The following is a 21,184-nucleotide window of genomic DNA, read 5'->3' as shown; positions in this document are numbered from 1 at the left end:
AACAATAAGCATAAATATAATAATAAATATAAACACGTTGCAGTTGTAAAATGGCAGCATAGTATTTTTGCGAACTTTTTTATATTGCACACATTTAATATGGCTCTGTTAATTGTTTTTGTTGTTTTGTTTTTGTTCGTTGATTTTTTCGCTATTATTACACACATACAAGTACGTTCCACGAATTGTGGCATAATAGTTGCTTGACGACTTGAAGCGTATGAAAAGGGAAATGATTTCTTAATTGAAATGAAAATTAGATGAAAGATGTTTGACATCATAGCATTTCGAAAAAGGCGAATATTAGTGAGTTCAAATAATTTTCTAGTATAGTAACATTTTCCCGAAGCAGAACATAGAGAATAGAAAAATGATTATACTATATACATATATATTGGGTAGTCCAAAAAGTCTTTTCGTATTTCTAATCAAACTTCAACTCAGTTTTTTTATATTTATAATGAACTTTATTAAACCAAATTTGTACCATTTTGGTCGACCACCTTTTGCCATTTTTCTTCTAGAGGCATTATTCCATCAGTGCAAAGCTTTTGTGGTTTCTCGGCGAAAAACTGCGACAAGTAATTTTCCCATTAAGGGAGTTCTGCATTGACCGAAACAAATGGTAGTCCGATGGTGCAAGGTCAGGGCTATACACATATGGTGGATGCATCAAAACTTCCCAGCCAAGCTCTCCCAGTTTTTGCCGAGTCATCAAAGATGTGTGTGGCCTAGCGTTGTCCTGATGGAAGACGACGCCCTTTCTGCTGATCAGTTCTGGCCGTTTTTTTTCGATTGCTTGCTTCAATCTCATCAGTTTGACAGTAAAGTGTAGAATCAATCGTTCGAGCAGGCTGGAGCAACTCATAGTGGGTCATTCCTTTCCAATCCCACCAAACACACAGCATAACCTTTCGAGGCGTCAATCCTGGCTTTGCGACCATTTGTTGAGCTTCACCACCCTTGCACCATGATCTTTTTCGCACATTATTGTCGTATTTGATCCACTTTTCGTCTCCTGTTACCATTCGCTTCAGAAATGGTTCGATTTCACTTCGTTTCAGCAAAGAATCGCAGATAATAATTCGGTCCATTCAATTTTTCACAGACAATTCATGTGGTACCCAAACATCGAGCTTTTTTTTGTAACCAGCCTTTTTAAATGGTTTAAAACCGTTTGATGATGAATGTTTAGTGCCTTGGCGATGTCATGGCAGCTTACGGTCCTGGTCAAACTTTTCCATAATTTCATCGACTTTGTCAACGATAGGTCGACCGGAGCGAGGTGCAGCTTTCACATCGAAATTTCCAGAACGGAAGCGAGCGAACCATTGTTGTGCTACACGAACTGATACAGCATCGTCTCCGTAAACTTCACAAATTTCATTGGAGGCTTATGTGGCATTCTTCCCTTTTTGTAGAAAAATTTCAAAATATAGCGAATTTCTTCATTATTTTCACTCGTTTTTGAACAGCTATAACTTTTTTTCAATTTCTCCGAATTTAATTTTTTTTGGTTAAATGAAGCTTAGAATGTCACCTTTCTAACACCATATGATATGACACAATGTGATTGGTAGCACTGGAGATAGATGACTCCAACGATATCTATTGACAAAATACGAAAAGACTTTTTCGGCTACCCAATAATATAATTCTGAAAGTACAGCTTTAGTAGATCTCTTTTGTAGAACAAAATTAGAGTCCAGCACATCTCAGTTGTGTTTTTGTGGTGGATAAGAACTTGTTTCTTTCTCTTTATAAGTATAAAGATGTTATCAATCAATTTCCGCTAAAATATGCTTGTAAATTTTATGAAGTAGAATTTCACGAGCATCATTTTCTTCAAAAATACATTCTGTCAAAAAAGTACCGGGAATTGTTCAATAAAATGCAAAATAATTGTTAAATCATCAAAATTTATGTTGTCGCCTTCAAAATAGGCTTCATTCGAAGCAATACAAATATGCCAACGCTTACGCAGTCATCAAAGCTCCTTTTAAACATGTTTGAAGAGGTCTTCTTCAGCTCCTTCAGCGAATTCTCCTTAATGAACTCTATCAACTCAAAGCGGCGTCCGTGGATTGGCAATTTAAGTTTTAGGAAAAGGAAAAAGTAACAGGGGGCTAAATCCGGTGAATACGGTGGTTCTTCGATGATATTTGTCGAGTTTTTTGTCAAAAAAGTGTTCTCAATATGAGTCTTGTGAGACGGTGCGGTATCATGGTGCAAGATCCAAGAGTTTTCTTTCCACAAATTGGGCCGTTTCCTACGCATATTCTCTCTCAAACGTCGGATAACTTCCGAATAGTATTCTTTATTTACCGTAGAACCATTTGGAATGAATTCCGAGTGCACAAAGCCAAGATAATGAAAGAAAACGAGATAATGAACGACTTTGACGTGGTTTTCTGGTTGCATGTTGACTGGTTTGCATGTCAAACTCATATACCCACGTCTCATCACCTGTTAAGATGCGCTGGATAAACTTTGGGTCTGAATTCACTTACTCAAGCATGTCTTCAGCCACCTTCTTCCGATGAATTTTTTGAAAGAAACTCAATTCTCTTGGAACGAGTCGAGCAGCCATGTGTCGCATGCCCATTGATGGTGTAAAATGTTGCGAACTGATTCGTGAGAAACCCTAAGGTCACGAGCCACCTCCCTAAAAACTTAAATGATAGTTTTCCAGCACCTTTTCCTTGATTTGGTGGACGATTTCATCTGTCGAAGACGTTAGTGGGCGATCAAAACACAAAATTAAGACATATTCCTTATTCGATATTTTTATCCATGAAAATCGCAGATCACACCTGCGGTTGACTGATATAATTAAATGCCAAAAACAAGCTAATTTGCAGATCCCGCTCAAACTCTGCGGCACTATAGAGGACAGTTGTACCACATTACAGCAAATAAAATTTAGACATATGTACATTTGTGTAACGCGCGCTTTTTAAATGAAAAATTTTTCGATATTTTTTTGACAGAATGTATTGTATTAACCCTCTAACTTCCCTTTTTATGGATGGAGATGGCTGGCGTACACCATTCGAAAGCCATAGCTCTTAATAGAATGACGCTAGAATGGAATACGCAAGGTGGATGAGTACGTCCGAATGGATCTTGGCGCACATCCATCCACTCAGAGTTTCTAGCAGTCGATAGTTTTTTGTTCCGAAAATGCCTAAAGGCTACAGCGAGGAATTGACAGCAATAGGAACATTTAAATGTCGCATTATGCGCTCAAGACACTGCGTAAAAGCAGTTGATAATAGTACCGGTACCGATAATATTGTAGTATATGACCAACACCTGTCAATCCAGCAGCAATCCATAATTAATTATTTCGCCAACTTTAAGCGCCTTACTCCACATGCAGGCACTTCAAAAGCTGGCTCAGCACTGAAGATTGCCACGCTGGCTTCCTGAGGGCATACCAAATTGCTGCGATAAGCACGGAACTTCTCTAAAGTCTTCGATAAAATCTCCCATACGATTTTAGTAACTAAATTGGCATTTCTCGGTTTTCATTCAACTTTCCTGATTACATTCGATCCTATTTAATAAGGAAGTGATGAGGTTTCTTCGAAACAGTTTATTGCCACCTCTGGTGTACCTCAGGGTAGTATTTTATGACTTTTGTTACTTGGTTTGTTTATCAATGATATCTGTTCGTGTTTTTTCTTTGCCAATTTTCTTCACTCAATCCTATTATCTACTAAACTATCTGCCTTTTGAGTATTTTAAAATTTTTAAGCGATTTTTCAAAAACTTATTTATCACATTACCTTTTTACTTCCTCTTTACAGCGCCAGCGATCCTGTCATGGCCACAAACAATGATGGCGGAACAGCAGCACAATGGAATCGGAGCTCACAGGCTGCCGTGTCGGTGCGACATGCCTTCAAAGCTTACGGCAAGAAGAAGAACGCCAACCAAGTGTTGAATAATTTAAACATGACCGTACCAAAGGGCACAATGTGAGTAGTGAATCTTAAAAGTTGTAACTCTTAGTGAATCAGGTGAATTAATTAGTATAGAATTTATTTGTGAGCTTACGATTGTCGTGCCTTTTATTATTAAAGCAAAATTATTATGCAGCGATTATTGATGCAGCGGCCTAAATAGATAATTCATACATACATAAGATCACTCAAGGCTTTTAGATAACTAAATCTCTTGTTGAATATTGTGTTCCATAAGGTCCAGTTTGGCTTAGTTAGAAAGTTTAGAAAATTGAAGGCTACCAGATTCTGGGTTCTTCTAACTAGTAGTCGTTCTGCACAGTAGTGAGTTCAGGATTAACAGCGCGCAACAAATCATAGGGCATCAATTTCTTGAGCAATTTTGTCTACATTTCCTTCTTCGTTTATAATTTTCATTGTTTTTGTATAAAAGTATGGCTTATTGTGCAATCAAAACCATATAAATGCAAGTTTAAGACTTTATACAAAAATCATACGAATTCTACAAACATTTCACTCCAATTCCATGGTATTTCCGTAGAATTTTTGGAAACAAATTTTGGTATGCAGTTTTCTAGTTAACTAAATTTTGGTATAATTAAGTGCAAGTTTGAAGTTGTTTAAAAATTCCGTTGATTTTTTTAAATTTTTTTCCTTTATGGTATTGCCAATTTTCTCAATATAATATATAATAATAAATTCACAACATTTTTTTAAGGTGAAAATGCTCAACATATTCAGGGAAAAACTTCTAAGAACTAACGGGATATTTCATTAACTTCAAACTAGCATTTTATTATATTGTATATAAAATTTAATTAACCATAATTGGTATGCAATTCTTTTTAAAGGCAAAGAAAACTAGTCAAAACTGGTCAAAATGTTGGTGGGCCATTGGTTTGCCGCGGGGTTTATAGTACTTGGACAATCTCATTATACATATGTACAAGGTGGCGCAAAATTAATCACGCTATTGGAGAGTTAGAATTTTCGCAAATAGCGTCGGTCATCAATCATATTTGACACTTGTGAACTTGACAGCTTGAGTATATGTATAAACAATTAAGCAATGGAGCGCGTAAAGGCCAAATAAAGATTTCCATTACTCAAAATCATTTTTGTTTTATTTAGAAAAAATAGATGCAAACGTTGGCATTCACTCAACCAACCCACAAAACAACTTCTTCAGCACTATCCTGTCAGGTAGGAAGTAAGAGTTTTTAGATTCATTCGGCTAAGTTTTACGAGCCACAAAGTTCGCTGATTAGTTTTTGCACCTTTGACTCCGAATAATTGGATGCAAAACTGACACTCTTTCCATCTTCTTAATAGTTCTGCAGTATAGCTCTTGTATTGCCCACAGAGTGGCTCTGTCCAATTCAAACGTCTCTAAGCTTTACTTTTTACAAGAATGTTAGGACCTTTCTTGCTTTCAAATCTTCAAACTTTTATCTTAACAAACTCATCAGATTTCCGATTAGTTCGCCAAATTTCAGAGATGAAGTTTTATTGAGTGCCTGAGCTTAAGAGACTATCCGAACTGCAAACTAAATCGCTCAAACTCCAAGATCTAAATGTATATCATATCCTTAAAACCAGCGCTTCCCGTGCTGTTTTTTTAAACCTCATCAAGAGAACCCGGCAGCAAACGAGAACGAGACTTACTGGCGCTGTTATCAAAGAAATAGTCAGCACACTCGCGTTGGAGGAAGATCAAGAGAAAATATTTGAACCGCATAAAGAGGGAAAGCTGATGGGCCTGGCCGCAAACAAGAACAAGACGTAGTGCCTCCTCTCATCAAACGCACTCGCGTTACAGAAAGAGAAATATTTGTATTTTCTTAGTGTGCCTAATAGGGCCCAGTTAGCATGAGGAGGCAAAAACTGGCATGCTTTATTGAGCTTAGCGAAAATTGCTTAGGCGGTTGTCGCGCCAAACAAGAAGATATAATATAGTTTCAAAAGTATTCTAGAGCCCTCGTATCCATGCCATTCTATGCGAGTCTAAATTCTTTAGACTTAGATTTAAGCCCGTCCTAAAGTATGGCGCAGAAGCTAGAATGTTGACAATATCGAATGAGGCGTCAATTGGTGTATTTGAGAGAAAGATTCTGCGAAAATTTGTTGGAGCTTTACCCATTGGCTATGACGAATATCGTAGGCGAATGATGAGATGTATGAACTTTACGACGTCATAGTCATAGCGCAGCGAATAAAGATCCAGCGCCTTCGTTAGCCGTCGCTTGAATGGATACAAGTAAGTATCCAGAAAGTATTCGATGCGGTACCAGTTGGTGGTAGCAGGGGAAGTTCTCCTCTGCGTTGGAAAGATCAGGTGGAGAAGTACTTTTTTTATTATTCTTTATATATACATATTTTTTTTATTTATGGTTTTGTGAGGCAGGGTTCGAAATGCCTTCGCACTTGCAGCGACCGTTGTATGCGCGTGGAAGACACCCTTCCCGAAATTGCTTTCTATATTACTTCGGGAGGGCCCAGAACGGCATCCATAAAGAGCCAGTTCGATTCACCCACGTCTAGGTCCACAATATTTGTAGCCAGTTTTCATGCTATAGGCTCGTCTTCTTGTATCTCAATTTGTGCGGTTTCGTTTTGTTGCGTCGAGATCATTCTTTTTTTTCGTAGTACGTTCTCGATGTATTTCTTTGCCGCGTTCCAGCTGTCCTCGCGTTTGAGCATTTTGCTTATTATATTGCTCGGTACGACGTCGCCAATCTTCCCCCTCAGGGCATTGCTTTCCGCGTGTGTTCAGTGTCATCGCTCAGCGCGTCGCAGTACATGCACTTGGAATCGGTTACGTTGCCCATGCGGTATAGGTATCTCGAAAAGCACTTGGCTTCACTTGGTGTGTCCAACGGACGCGGGTTAGCTCGAGAAAGAAACGACTGTAACGCCTAGATTTTATGCCAGAAAAAGAAGAACATATAATTTAACTCAATGTCGCATCCGAAAGGCAGATGCCTTTTGTACCTAAATAGCTTTCGCATGGCATAGCTTTCTCTTGTACGTTTGGGAAGCCCTTCTTCCTTCCAATGAAAAAGCAGACATAGCCTCGAGTGAGACCTCCACTTTTAATGATTTTGATGATTTGAGATGAACGCCATAAGACTAATTTTTTTATATTTACCTTTGACGCTCGCAGTGGAGATCCAGCGAGAGGTCTACTACCAGTACTCCACGCACAAAAACAGTCGGCTACAGCAGCCGAAAATATTGAAATCCTATATTTGAAACTTATTTTACTAACTTTTTATATCAACAAAAAAAAAACACTTTTCGAATGCTCATCCAACTATTGGCAATTGTTTGCTTTATTTTAGCAATAACCCCATGAAGTAATTGCGGCAAATCCAACATCAACTCTGCATACATACATACATACTTAGTTATGCTTTCATTAAAGCCGTACATACACACATGGGCCATATAGAGCCTGTTATACGCAACTGTAAAATGTACGCGTGCGTAAAATTTTCGTAATGAAATAGCAAATTATAAATGAAATGTGCAAACAAAGGGGCGCATGCGCTGTCAACTCTGCTCACTAAACTCTGCGGTAAAGCAGTACAGAAAGTTCAATGTTTTTTTATTTATTTGTACTTGCATTTTTGCTTTACTTAGCCGCTGGTGGGAAATAGTGCTTACGTGAAAAGTTGTTAATTCACAACTTTGTGTTCATTCAACACCCAGCAGGGTTGCATAAACTCGAGCTCACTTAACTAATTAGCACCTACGCCTACAATTTGGTGGAGCCTTGAAAATGTTTGTTGTGATAAATGGGTCATAACTGAAGTGAAAAGAGATGACTTTTTTGATTTTTATTGAGTTGGCCACATTAGAGTTTTTTTTGGAAAAATAAATTTTTAACTCACTCTCTCAGTAACTATATATGTTGCTAGTAAAAGTACGCTTCGTGCCATGCCATTTCATATTGTCGTTTCCGCTCATCTCATTTTATATCACTTCACTAAATTTCCCTACCCAAGCAATTTTAATAGCTTCGGTCGTCTATAGATGGATTTGTATCTCCAACGAGCCTAAGAGTTTGTTGAAGTCGGACGACTCGGTGCGTCGTGAGTTCGTGGCAGTGGCAAGGGCAGATACGAGGGGTGCCTTTTATATGTCGGGATTAGAGAACAAAAAAAAAATTTTAATCATCGAAAATCACTTTATTGTTTTTCAAAATATTCACCATGAAGATCTATACACTTTTGCATACGTCTGAACCAATTGTCGAAGCACTTTTGCCACTCTGAATGAGGTACCTCCAAAACATGCATTCTGAATGCCGCAACCGCTTTTTCAGGTGTCGAAAAACGTTGACCTCTCAGTTTGTTTTTTACGTACGGGAATAAAAAGAAGTCATTCGGTGCCAAGTCAGGACTATACGGCGGATGACCCATTAATTCGATGTTTTGGGTGCTCAAAAATGCAGTTGCTTGAGCCGATGTGTGAGAGCTCGTATTGTCCTGGTGAACAGTGATCCGTCTTTGGCGATTGGTTTTCCTAATTTCTTGGAAGACAACTGGCAAACAAATGGTTGTGTACCACTTAGAATTTACTGTTCTGCGTTGTTCTAGTGGTACGGTTGCGACATGCTCAGTTTTTCCGAAAAAACAGACGACCATTTGCTGGAAGTGCTTCGTGCGCGAACAACTTTTGTTGGATTTGACTCATCTTGAAACACCCATACAGTCGACTGCTGTTTACTTTGGGGCTCATACGCGTAAATCCATGATTCATCACCTCTCACGATGTCATAGACGTGTTTCGAAGCCCCGCGATCGTATTTTTTGAGCATTTCCTTCGACCAATCGACACGAGCCTTTTTTTGCGAACAAATTTTTTTGACAGTCAAATGTTTATGCAATATTAAATGTATGCTGGTCCCACTAATGCCTAAGATTGCCTCAATCTCACGATAGGTCACATGACGATCTTGCAAGTTAGTTCAGTTCGCGCACAGCATAAATGGTTTTCGGAACAACAACTGATTTTGGACGACCTTCACGAAATTCGTCTTGGAGTGAACTACGACCACGATTGAATTCACCATACCATCGATAAACACTGGTCCTTGATGGAGCTTCATCGCCAAAAAATGAATTAAGTTCATCCATGCAATGTTGCTGAGTTAATCCTCGTCGAAAGTTGTAAAAAATAATCGCACGAAAATGTTTACGATTTAATTCCATTTTTGGACCGAGATTAATCTTTTAAGTTACTGTAAACAACACAAATAGCGCTAGTATTTCAAAACGTTCTGAGTTCGTAAAAGCCAGAAAATGTCAAACTTTGCGATACAGCTGTCAGTTGCCTGATTGCAACACCGGGGTTGCCAAATTCCGAAATATACAAAGCACCCCTCATAATAGTCAAGGACTTAGGACAAGACCTAATTCGCGCGTGTAATTCTCCTCGATGTGGACCACATTTCTGTGTTTAGTTGGGTTTCGTTGTCAATCGCTGCAGAAGGCAAGTCGGTCCTTCTGGAGTGCCTCATAGTTCCCGGACTACCACAGAGTATTATGCGTTCGTAGGTAGGTATTTAGGGTGGCCAACTCCGTCAGTGTGGGACTTTAACCCGAACTAAACCTCCTACCGTCAAAGTACCGATCCCCCCGGTACAACCGTTAAGTATTTGTTGGAAGGTGGTTTGAGCACTAAACTCAACGTCCGCTATTGTCCTGATGCAATACGTCGAAAGTAGCATCTGCTTGTTACAACCCACCGTTTAGGTCCTTTGATGAGAGAGTCACCCCTGTCAAAACAGTACTCCCCCACCCACCACGTCCCTGTCCATACCACAGAAAAAAGTACGTTTCTATGTCTGGTATCGTCAGTTTACCTGCATCCAAATAAACTTATCTAGAAAGTGGTCCTACAGCACAACCGTAAGTTGCTAAATCTATTACTACAGGAAAAGTTACTACATCTACTACTACGGAATTTCAGCTATTTAGTGCTATGCTTTCGCTTTTTCGCCTTCTCTCCATTTGTCTCAAATCATTGAGTACGAACGCTGACAATTTGTTAATACAATCCCATACTTCTTTAGATTGTAGCATGTGTGGAACAACGTTGTCCGGTGTTATGGGTTCTGCTATTTGCGTTTCCAAAAACTCTCCTTCTTTACTATATCTTTGGCAGTGAAAGAAAATGTGCTCCGCATTTTCATTAGCCTTGGCACAAAATGAGCATATAACTCCATCATCGTGTCCATACTTGTGGGGATATTTTCTAAAACAACCATGTCCTGTCAGCAACTGCGTCATATAAAAGTTGACATTACCGTGTTTTCTATCGACCCAAGCCTGCACATTTCTAATGAGTCGGTGTGTCCATCTCCCTTTGGTTGTTAGCCTTTCTTTTCCTCTGCTACCGCCAGCCGGCACCGTATCGAATACTTTCAGAGCCGGAGCATTTGTATCCATTCGGAAGACATGACTCAGCCTATGAAGCCACTTGATCTTTATTCGCTTGTCTCTGTCAATGTAGTCGTAAAGCTCATGCAGCTCACTGTTGCATCGCCTACGATACTCGCCTTCACCAACGTGCAAAGGCCCAAAAATCTTCCGCAGAACCTTTTTCTCAAACACTCCAAGTGACGCCTCATCGGATATTATCATCTTCCAAGCTCCTGCGCTATACGTTAGGACGAGAATAATGAGAGTCTTATTAAGTGTTACTTGGTTCTTCGAGAGAGGGTTTTAACTACCTCCACTTGCCTACTTAGTCCAAAGTAGCACTTGTTGGGAAGAGAGATTCTCCGTTGGATTTCTAGGCTTATATTATTATCGATGTTAATGCTGGTTCGGAGTTCGGAGAACATAGGTTCGATCTCCGTGAAACATCAAAATGAAGAAAAAGTTTTTTTCGGCATTCAATGGCAATCCTCTAAGTGTAGTATTTCTGCCTTGAAAAATCTCCTCATATAAAAATATATCTGCCGTTTGAAGTCGGCTTAAAAACTGTAGGTCCCTCCATTTGTGGAACACCATCAAGACGCACACCACAAATAGTAGGAGAAGCTCGGCCGAAGGCTCTTACAACCTTCCTGCTGCTCCCTTTTTCTCACACACGTTTCGCCTATTTCTAGAAAAATTCGCTCCCAGATGTGCTTCTCAACTCAGCTCTTCAATGAGTATTGCATTTACACTCAACGCTTTGGGGCTTGTAATGAATTGCGTGCACAGGCAACGTCCATATTTGCCTCTAGCAAACTCTCCATTTGATTTTACTGCACATTTGTTAATTTTTTTTTAATTATATTAAATTCTTTGCATATGATTAGGAACATTTTTTTGCACAACAAATTTGCACAACGGTTTGCTCAATCAATTTGTGACGCGTGCGCTTGAGGCGAGTGGGATCACAAAGCTTTCCTATGGCACAAATTGTGTGAGCGCTGTGGTTAACAAATAATATAAATTATAGCGTATGCATCGTGTGAAAGCGGCGTAATTGTGGTTTGTTGAGAAATGGGCAACAAGCGTCATTAAATAATATTTAGCAACAAATTGCATTTAGTACATTTTGATGCAAAAGAGAGTAATAAAATATAAAATATACAAGGTGTGTTCAAAAAGTAAAGTAACTTTTTATTTTCCACGAAATTTTTTTTGTTCATTCATCAATATTTATTTGGGACTCTTCAAAGTAATCCCTCTCGGATAAAATACATACATTTGCGCCAAAGCTTTTTTCAATCCTCGATCTGCCTCTGACTAAAGAGCGCTTGGGTATGGAATGAGCTCTTCCAACGATGTGGACTTTATGCCCACAATTGCCGCAAATCTCTATATATTCATAGATATTTCCAGTACGTGCGTTACTTGTAGCTGAAGATTATAGTGTTATTTTTTGCCTAAAAGTTAATATTTAATTTTTTTTTTTTTTTGAAAACAAAAAAATCTTGGAACACGGTAAAACACTATCGGTTCTGTCAAAACCAAACTAAGAAGTTGGTCTAGTTGAAATTATAGGCTTCCATTGTTAATGCTGTAAATTCCCTTAGTGATGCCGAACTTAAACAGTTTATTAGTGTTTTGCTAAGTGCAGAGTAGTGTCAGAGTAGGTCTTCCAGTGTTCCTTTCGCGTTGCCTTCGTTACGTATTTGTTGTCCATGTATCGTTCTGCACTAACTTCAGTTTGGCCGCCGCGTACGATGGAGTGAGACAGTGTCCCATCAACATCCCCACTGCAAGTTTAAACTCTTTTCTGAGAAGAAATATCAAATAGTTTGTAGACCTGACATTGTGCCTACGCAGCTGGTTTTCGGGATTCAGCATGAGCTGGTTCTCTCTCATCTTGAGTTCGCTTCTTGAATCATTGCTGCATCTTTAAGTACTTATATCCTGTCGCTATTTGCAGAGAGGTGGTTGTATACTGGCCGTAGCTAGGAAAATTCGCGGCTACTTTAGCTGATATATCCACTTTCTCGTTTTCTTCAATTTACTTGTGTCCAGGATGGTGGCTTGTTTCTCACTTCCTAACTCATTTATCCTTTTCCGGCATTGTCGTACGTAGTGTGAGTTTGTCATTACAGCTGCTATTGCTTTGATGGCTGCTTAGCTGTCAATGTAGAAGTTTATTTGAGAATTCGGGGAAGTGTTCTCTATGGCTAAGTTTTGGCTAAGTCTGGTGCTTTCGTTACAGCGCAGATCTCAATTTGGAGCAGACTGCAGTAGTCCGGTAATTTGTATGACTGTTCATTGCCTAACTCCGAACAGAATACTGCGGCTCCAACATCCTCTTGTATTTTGGAACCCTCAGTGTATATGTAAAAGGTATGGCGCGGTGAAAGTTGTCCTTTCCGCCATTCGTCCTTTTCTAATAGCTCCCTGTTGAAATTGACTTGAGGAACAACGTTGTTCGAGTTAGCGTTTAAACATCTGCATTTATGTCTAATATCCCATCGGAATTTGGCAATATAAATGGGATAGAAAGAAATAGACAGATTATGCTGCTTATATGCCTGAACAATGCCTACATAAGACTCATTAACTACTGATTAATGCTGAGAAAAGGGTGAACTTAGCCCGACACTTTGTCCAAACTGCAGTTGAAGCCAACGTAAACTGTCTAAGGTGAACGCCACCGGTAAAATATTCAGGGCCAAGTCAATGCTAATATTGCCTAAGTGCCAAGTTGTTGTAGTAAGAGGCAATAACATGCCTTCGGGCGCCGGAAATGGGAATGTCTCTTTATTTTGGTATTTGATACTTCTCCAAAAAATTGCCCTGCTAAATGCCTATATGGGCCAATCGAATTAACGGCTCCGAGAATATTAGCTCGTATGCGAAAGTTTTTAATATTGTTCCAATATCTTACTGCATCGCAAAACTAAAGGCCATTAATAAATTAAAAGACCTGGCTGTCTACTTTGACTCCAAGCTCAACTTCACCACTCACATAAATTATTTTGTTTCTAAATCGTTCAGTCCAGGTAAGAAAACGTGATATTCACTTGGAAACCATTGCATGCAGTCTACCTTAAAAGGTTAGAGTCTGTTCTGAGAGCTTTTGTGTGCTTTGCTTTGCGCTCGATGAATTTCGTTTATCCCATTCCGTCCTATTGCCCTCGTTATATATATATATATATGTATATGTATATATACGCACCCTTTATTTAGGTATTTGGCCGAACTCCTCCTCCTATTTATAGTGTGCGTTTCAGTTTCAGTTTCAAGCCGACTCCAAACGGCAGATATTTTTTTATGAGGAGCTTTTTCATGGCAGAAATACACTCGGAGGTTTGCCATTGCCTGCCGAGGGACGACCGCTATTAGAAAAAACTTTTTCTTAATTTTGGGGTTTCATCGAGATTCGAACCTAAGTCTCTTTTGATTCCGAATGATAGTCACGCAGCAACTCATTCGGCTACGGCGGCCACACCTTGCTTACTAATAAATTTCAAGTTCTTACAGCCTAAATAGACGGCGGCGTTAATCGGAATTACCGGCTCAGCTAATTCGATTTAAAATTGTATGTTCGATAAATTCGAGTAATTCGGAATGTCCTTCAGGATGTCGGTGCATGACTTTAGGATGCCCCCTTTACGGACGCAAAACGTTTTCCTTTCATGGCCAAATGCAGTTTTCCGAATAGTTAGAAGTCACAGGGAGCCATATACGGCGAATACGGTGAGTGATTGTCAGTCACAAAAGTGGATCGATGAGATGGTGCATTATCATGCAATAAGCGCCAGCTTCCTCCCTCGCGTTATTCAGGGCGAATTCGACGAATGCGATGCCCTTCAAACGCCAAGATAGAAAACAACATTGACGGTTTGGCCCGTTGGCACGAACTCCTTGTCGACAATTCCTTGGAATCGTAAAAACAAATGAGCATCGACTTGATTTTTGACTTCTCCAAACGCGATTTTTTGGGAGGTGGCTCATCTGGGGCCTTCCATTCGACATTTTGACGCTTAGTTTCAGGTTCATGTTGGAAACTCCACGTTTCATCACCAGTTATAATATGGTAAAGGAAGTTCTCGTCTTTCCTCGCCTCTTTAACGGGGACTTTCGAATGTTGAATTCTGAGCAATTTTTGGTCCTCAGTCAACGTATGGAATGAAACGTGCACAGACCTTTAGTAGGCCCAAATGTTCAGTTAAAATGCGATAAATCGATGTTTTGGAGGTATTCATCAGAATTTGCCATGAATTTCAACAAAGATTTCGGTTCATTTTTCATAAATTTACGAACAATTTCGCCATACGTTTTTTATATCAATTCAAATGTGTCGGTAAACCTTTTACGGATTTTAAACCAAATTTGATATTTGGTCTTTGTTCGAAACTAATATTTAGACGCAATAGCTTTGCTTCCACTGAACCGAATGTCACCAAGCTTTCACTGGAAGTTAGTTAGGGATGTAACTTCCAACGCACTAACTCGTTTCATAAGGATGAGGCCATCAAAAAACATTTTTATGACGCCAGTCTTGTTTATTTTGGACTTCACCTTGTATTAGAGTCTAGGCGTGTTCGGTTGTCGATGTGTTTTGTCTTTGATATTTGTGTGCGCTCAATAGATTGTCCGTATCGGTATCTGCTCAATGAAATTCATTCATTCATTTTAATGTTCCCTCACGCATTTCCCGTTGCAATGAAATCTTTTTTGTGGGTATTACTAAGACTGTGTTTGGGATGAATGCTCCTTTTAGGAGAACGTTGGCTCCATTTCATGCTTATTCTTCTGCCTAAGACTTTGATTTTTCCATCTTTAAGTCTACTTTAAACAAGTTACTTTTAAGACTCCTATAAATAAATATGTGAACTCACTTTCAATTGATGGTAAACCAACTGCGAGTGATGACATTAGGTGAGATAACAGAGTTAAGGCTAGTAAAGCTTGAAGTGTTACAAAGTTTTGCTGACTCACTGGTTTTCATAAGATCGGCGACGAGACTGTCATATGTCGGAAATTATTGATAAACAATAAATGCTATCACATTTCGCAAGCTAATTAAATCAAAATATCGCGCATTTCATACCTTTTTTTTGGCTTGGTTTTGCACAAAAAAGTTGTATACCTCCAAAAAAACATGCGTACGTATAAATAGAGTTGTATATTTATAGAAATACAAAATTCATATGAATGTATGCATTTAGAGCACAACAATGAACAGTTGAATGCACTGTAGTTCAAAGTTGAGACGGAGCCGAAGCATTGACACACATTGTTGAAGGCGTTAATAGCTTAATGGTGTGGGTAAACAAAATTAAAAATTTAACTAAAACAATGAATGTTGAGTCAGAAAAATTTTAAACCAGCAATTCAACAAGCACACGTAAAAAAGTGCTTCCTTTAGTTGAGTTCAAAGATAAAGCGGCGACACAAAGCAGATAACTCATAGACAGGCAAGCGCGCGAGTGAGTGAGTAGAGTCAGATTATTGGCTGAGAATTAAACGATTAAACCGCTACGCCAACTGTGGCAAAAGTCAATGGCGAATGGTGTCGAATGTTGGTCGCAATGCTGCGGGGCTAAATAGCCAATCGACCGGCACACGCACACACTTACGCATATGTACATGGGGGCATTTATTAATGGCTTGACCCTCAACAGCTGTAGTGAAAACAAAAACAAAGCAACTAAAGTAGCATAAATTATAATTAGAAGAAACAAGAAGTAACAGCAACAACAACAACAACAGCTGACCGCGAGTCATTGCCATTAACTCGTGCAGGTTGGCTGAAAAAATAAAAAAATAAAAAATTATAAAAAAACAGTTATAAAATAAACCGCATAAATACGTATACATATCTACATAAATCCTATTTTCTCAAGTAGGGGGACTCCCACCGTTTTTTTTAATTTTTTTGTAATCTCATTCTTTATGTGGCATTTTTACGAGTAGTTATATTACATTTTGACATAGCTTGAAAGGTGGGTGTGATTGTTGAACAACTACGGGCATTTCCAGTGCAACTTGCTTCATATCATTTTAAGTAACATTAACCCTCCGTTGGATACCCTTTTTAAAATCTTCGATTGGGCTCCTGGGTGTGACCTTTTTCATCATGTTGGAGGATGCTTTTTGAAAGGTTCCAATCCATAAATCGATAGAGAATTAAATTTTAGAAAGCTATCTGGCAGCTCAAGTCGTTAGCTATAATAGAAATATGCTAAATACGCGCCCAAAGTCGAAAAAGTCTGGTCAGACCCGGATGCCCAACAGAGGGGGAAGTTGCGTTGAGTTACTTAAAACTTTGCTTGTAGAGTTCATTACACGGCGACCTCGGTAGTCTAGCGTAAGTGCACTAGCCTGCCATTCCATAGGTTATGGGTTCGAATCTCACGTAAAGCACGGTCCTCGCACTTTTTCCAAACTTACCTACTTCCCTAGTTTCTAAAACCTAAAAAACAAAATTCATTCCACAACCCCAACAACCTTATCCTTCCAATCCTTACTCCCGCACAAAAGTCCATAACTTGGATTGTGGCTGCTAAAACAAGCAAACAACAAAGAAAAGGACACAGTTACACATTGAATCAGTGGGCGCCAGCAAGAGGAAGCGGGCATCCGCGGTAATAGCACAGGCACACCAAATTTAGCGAAGTCCTCAACCATCTGTACGATCCTTCTGGCAGAAAAATGTGAGACACAGATAGCGCTTAAAGCAACAAGAAGACGTTGTTCCTAAGCAACGACAGGTGGGTATTCCCACTACTTAGGACTGGTAGCGGCAGGCTAATCACTTGCCATGTTAGAAAGCAAAAACAGATTAACGAAACCAACGCAAGATTGAGTCTTGTAGAGTGGAGTGAACAAGGAAAAAAAAACAAATTCATTGCACATTAAAGTTTTGCTCAGAGGAGTTCTATGTTTCAGATTATTGTCCTGCTAGAATTTAAACTGAGATTTGTTGTCAACAATGAGTCAAATTTCGTTGCACTATTTATCGAATGGCATTGAAGAATATTCAAATCTTGTCGTGCATCCATCTTCTATAAACACCAAATCACCCATTCGCTTGCTGGATATGCATCCCCGCGCCACGACGGAAAGTTTGCCAAATTTCACTGGCGGTATAATATTATATTCCACCTTTCCAGTGCTTTTAATGGCTGTCTCCCTATTATGTTGGGGCAATAGTGGTTGTTGTTGTTGTTGAAGTGATTGAGTATTTCTACCGAAATAATACTAATTAGCGACCAACACCGTTTTACTACCACTGTTCTCGTGGTAAGTCAGATCCATTTTGAGAGATCCAAGTATACGTAGCAGCAAATTCTTTATCTCGATGTCTGAGATTTCATTAATTTGCTGTAAGAAAGACTTACCGAAAGAGCGACGTCGTGCCCTAGCTAGCCCTTGACAATCGCATTTACACTTTCCTTATCTCCTTCCGCTTGACAGCTTCTGCAGATGGGATTGAAAGGAAGGTTGAGTCTGAATGATTCCCACCTTCCAATGACCTGCAAGGGTTGTCATCGTACAATCGTAATACAGCCAGATTTTAGTCTCATCGCAGAATATCACATCATCTCAGTACCTATCTGGTTCAACTAGGTACGTTCAAGCGAAAGATAAGCCTTCCTTCGAGCAACTCGTGAAGTATAATTGTGGTTTTGCAAAACTTAGCGGACTATTTCCTTGTCGAAATCTGTGGGTTTGCCGCTAATTTTCTTAACAAAATACGTTGGGCACGGTCAAATATTTTCCGCGGTTTTCCACTTGCAGATTTTGTCACCAGCCTATTTTCATATTTTAAACGATTTATTATAACCATAAAAAGTTTATCGGGTTCAATAAAATATTTCTGATAGCTGTGAAGAAAGCAATGGTTCACCGAGGGCTGTGACGCTAAGAAGAAGAAGAAGAGGATAGCAGTTGCATAATTTTTCTTATTGTATATCTTTAATAGATCCACCGAGTCTCCTCAAACGATGTCCATTTTCCAGGCATTTTTGCGTTCTTTCCAATTTATCTCCAATTTGAAGGATTTGAAGAAAATGGACCAGACTACCAGCAAAAAAAATTGTCAAAAATCAATGCGATTATTGAGCCACTTCAAACTTGCGTGTTTTTTACTAAAACTTAATTACTGGGTACCCCAAAAACCTACACATTTTCTAGAAACTCTGATTATAAAGTTTGAAATTATTTTCAAAAGAAAATTTGTTTTGAATTTTTAAAAATTTTGTAAAAAGGTGGAGACTTTAAGATACGAGTATAGTATATGGTGATGGTGTAGTATAAACTATTTTTTTACAAAAAAATAAAAAAAAAATTAATAAATAAATAAATCGTCAAAACTATGCAAAATGTCGTGCTGCTAGTATTGTGCACGCAGTTGTATTTTTCTTTACTTTGATACCTTTTGAAATGTCAATTGTCGGCTTAAGAATGTATCAGCATCACACCAGTTAACAATCTATCATACTCAGTATCAACCTTACTTAGTTTGAATGCAGTAATGATTGCATTTTTAGGCTGCACTAGTCACTACAACTCCATTATATTGGTTCAAATCTCAAACCCGCTTTCTTAACGTTTGAAGCATAATTATTTACAGTAATACAAGCATATTTTGTTTTGCATACAACTCCTACTGGTCCATTTGCAACTAGTAAACAACTAGTTACTTTCGTACCAGTTCAACTTTTCTATCAAATACCTGTTCATGAATTATTTAGAATGTTTACTTAGTAGTTTGGCGCTTCACTGCAGGCACTATCGTAGTAATGGCAAGTTGGATTTTCAGACTTTACTAGCCACTACAACTCCATTATATTAGTTCAAAATTCATAACGCGCATTTTTAACATTTGAAGCATACCTTTTTACAGTAATACAAGCATATTTTGTTTTGTAAGCAACTGTAGCTGGTCCCTTTACAACTAGTAACTAACTAGTTTCTTTAGTACCAGTTCAAATTTTCTATCAAATACCTGTTCATGAATTATTTAGAATGTTTACTTAGTATGATAGTTTGGCGCTTCACTGCAGTTCACTGCAGTAGCTATAGTTTCTCTTAAATACCAGTTTATATTAACGTTTCACTTAAACGCTCATTTATCAGCGGGAAACTCGCTTGCCATTGTTTATAATAAATAATAAATAGTACGTGCCGTTGCCAAAAACAAGCTCAAGTTTATGCGAGTAGCCAATTATGGCGTGGCTAGCAAAAGCTGGTTAATTTTTTCGGTGGTAAATGTTTGAATTCGGCTTGGTTTTGTTAAATCTTATAAGCCATGGATATAATGTATAGGTGTATGTGTGTATGTATATGCATATGTATACATTTATATAATTAAATATTATGTTATTAAATATATATGTTGAACATATACGTACATATGTATGTATGTGTGAATGCATGTAGGTAGTTATGCAAAATTCAAGGTGTGCGCTGTCGGTGTCAGCTTGCCGTCAGTCAGCGTTCTTTGTTGGTTTGTTTACGTTTTGTTGCCTCTTCATAGATTTTCGTATATGTACATCGATCTGTGTGGCTTAACCGTGCTTGGCGGCAGGTCGAAACGTTTAGTGGGGCATAGTAGTTGTCTAACTTTGAGGTTTCTTGTTATCTTGAACCGAATTTCAACTTGAACTGTGTCGCTTAGCATTGACTCTATTCGCGAATACATACATATATGTACATATGCATGTGTATGTATGTATATACATTTTTTTTATTAAAATTCGTGTTACTTTTTATTGCTTGTTAAGACCTTATATTTCTTTAATATTTCAGCGACTTCAAATACTGCTTTAACAGTTTCATTTAATTTTATATTTTTGCTTCATAAAAAATATTTTTTTATAACTTCGCTTTAATTTCAATGTTGTTGTAAGTAAGTGCATAAAATTATGCTGTTTATGATTAACAAACATTTATGCGTTTACACTTCGTAAAAAAACATGAAACGATTATACAATTATATGAAAAATATATAAAAATACGCAGCTGTTGTTTATTTACAATAACAACTTTTGAAAAATAACTGTAATGTACAATAATTATGCAGGACTAATGCGTTTCGAAAGTGAAGTGGTTTAGAAATCTATAATCATTTGTGAATGGCTCCAGTTAATCTCAATAACGGCAATTTAAGTCGCTTTATAGAGCTCAGAGCTCAAAGGTCATGTCGTAGGTGACTCGTGACTTATATGCTAAGCTCCTAGGATGGGCTAGCTTTGCTTTCTAAACCTTAAAATGCTTTTTAAGCTTAAGTACTGACCACATTTAATCGGCTCTGGCATTCAAGAAAAGGGTTTTTCCAGGAGATACTCCTACGATTGCCTGTTATGCCTGTACACTTTTCAATATAACACATGGCCGAAAGGTCCCGGCCTAGTTTTCTTGCCCTCAGCTCTTAACAAGACTGCTGTTAAAATTTCATGATATTCTACGCTCACATAAAATGTTTTTTCAAGCATTTGCTACGCCAACAACTAAAATAAATTTAAGAAAAATAACTTTGAAGAAAAATCAGTATACAAATATTCAATTCGTTCTAAACCATTTCATTGATTTTGTTTATTTCGAAAAAATCGATTGAACGGGGCAGAAGTTGCTACTCTGCAGCGGCACCTAGTGGCGAGTGGCAGCAATGAGCATATTCTACAAACCTTCTCCGTGGAAAAATACATATATATACCAATTTTTATAATAATCGGTCTAGTAGTTTTTGAGTTCATCCAGGACATACAGACAAACATTCATTTTTATATATAAAAA

General features: G+C 38.4%; 1 protein-coding gene across 3 annotated transcripts in view; it reads left to right on the top strand.

Moving 5' to 3' along the window:
- Nucleotides 1-21,184, top strand: part of LOC128855917 (ABC transporter G family member 23) — a 119,480-nt gene that overhangs the window by 80,716 nt on the left and 17,580 nt on the right. For all 3 annotated transcript variants that reach the window (XM_054091161.1, XM_054091160.1, XM_054091162.1), the window contains one exon: nt 3,813-3,983. In XM_054091161.1, the coding sequence (XP_053947136.1) occupies nt 3,813-3,983 (171 nt within the window). The remainder of the gene's footprint in view (nt 1-3,812; nt 3,984-21,184) is intronic.

Source organism: Anastrepha ludens, chromosome 2, assembly GCF_028408465.1.
Source record: "Anastrepha ludens isolate Willacy chromosome 2, idAnaLude1.1, whole genome shotgun sequence".
NCBI classification, from domain to species: Eukaryota; Metazoa; Arthropoda; class Insecta; order Diptera; family Tephritidae; genus Anastrepha; species Anastrepha ludens.
The sequence above is the reverse complement of the archived record's forward strand: the minus strand, read 5'-3'. Positions and strand labels throughout refer to the sequence as shown.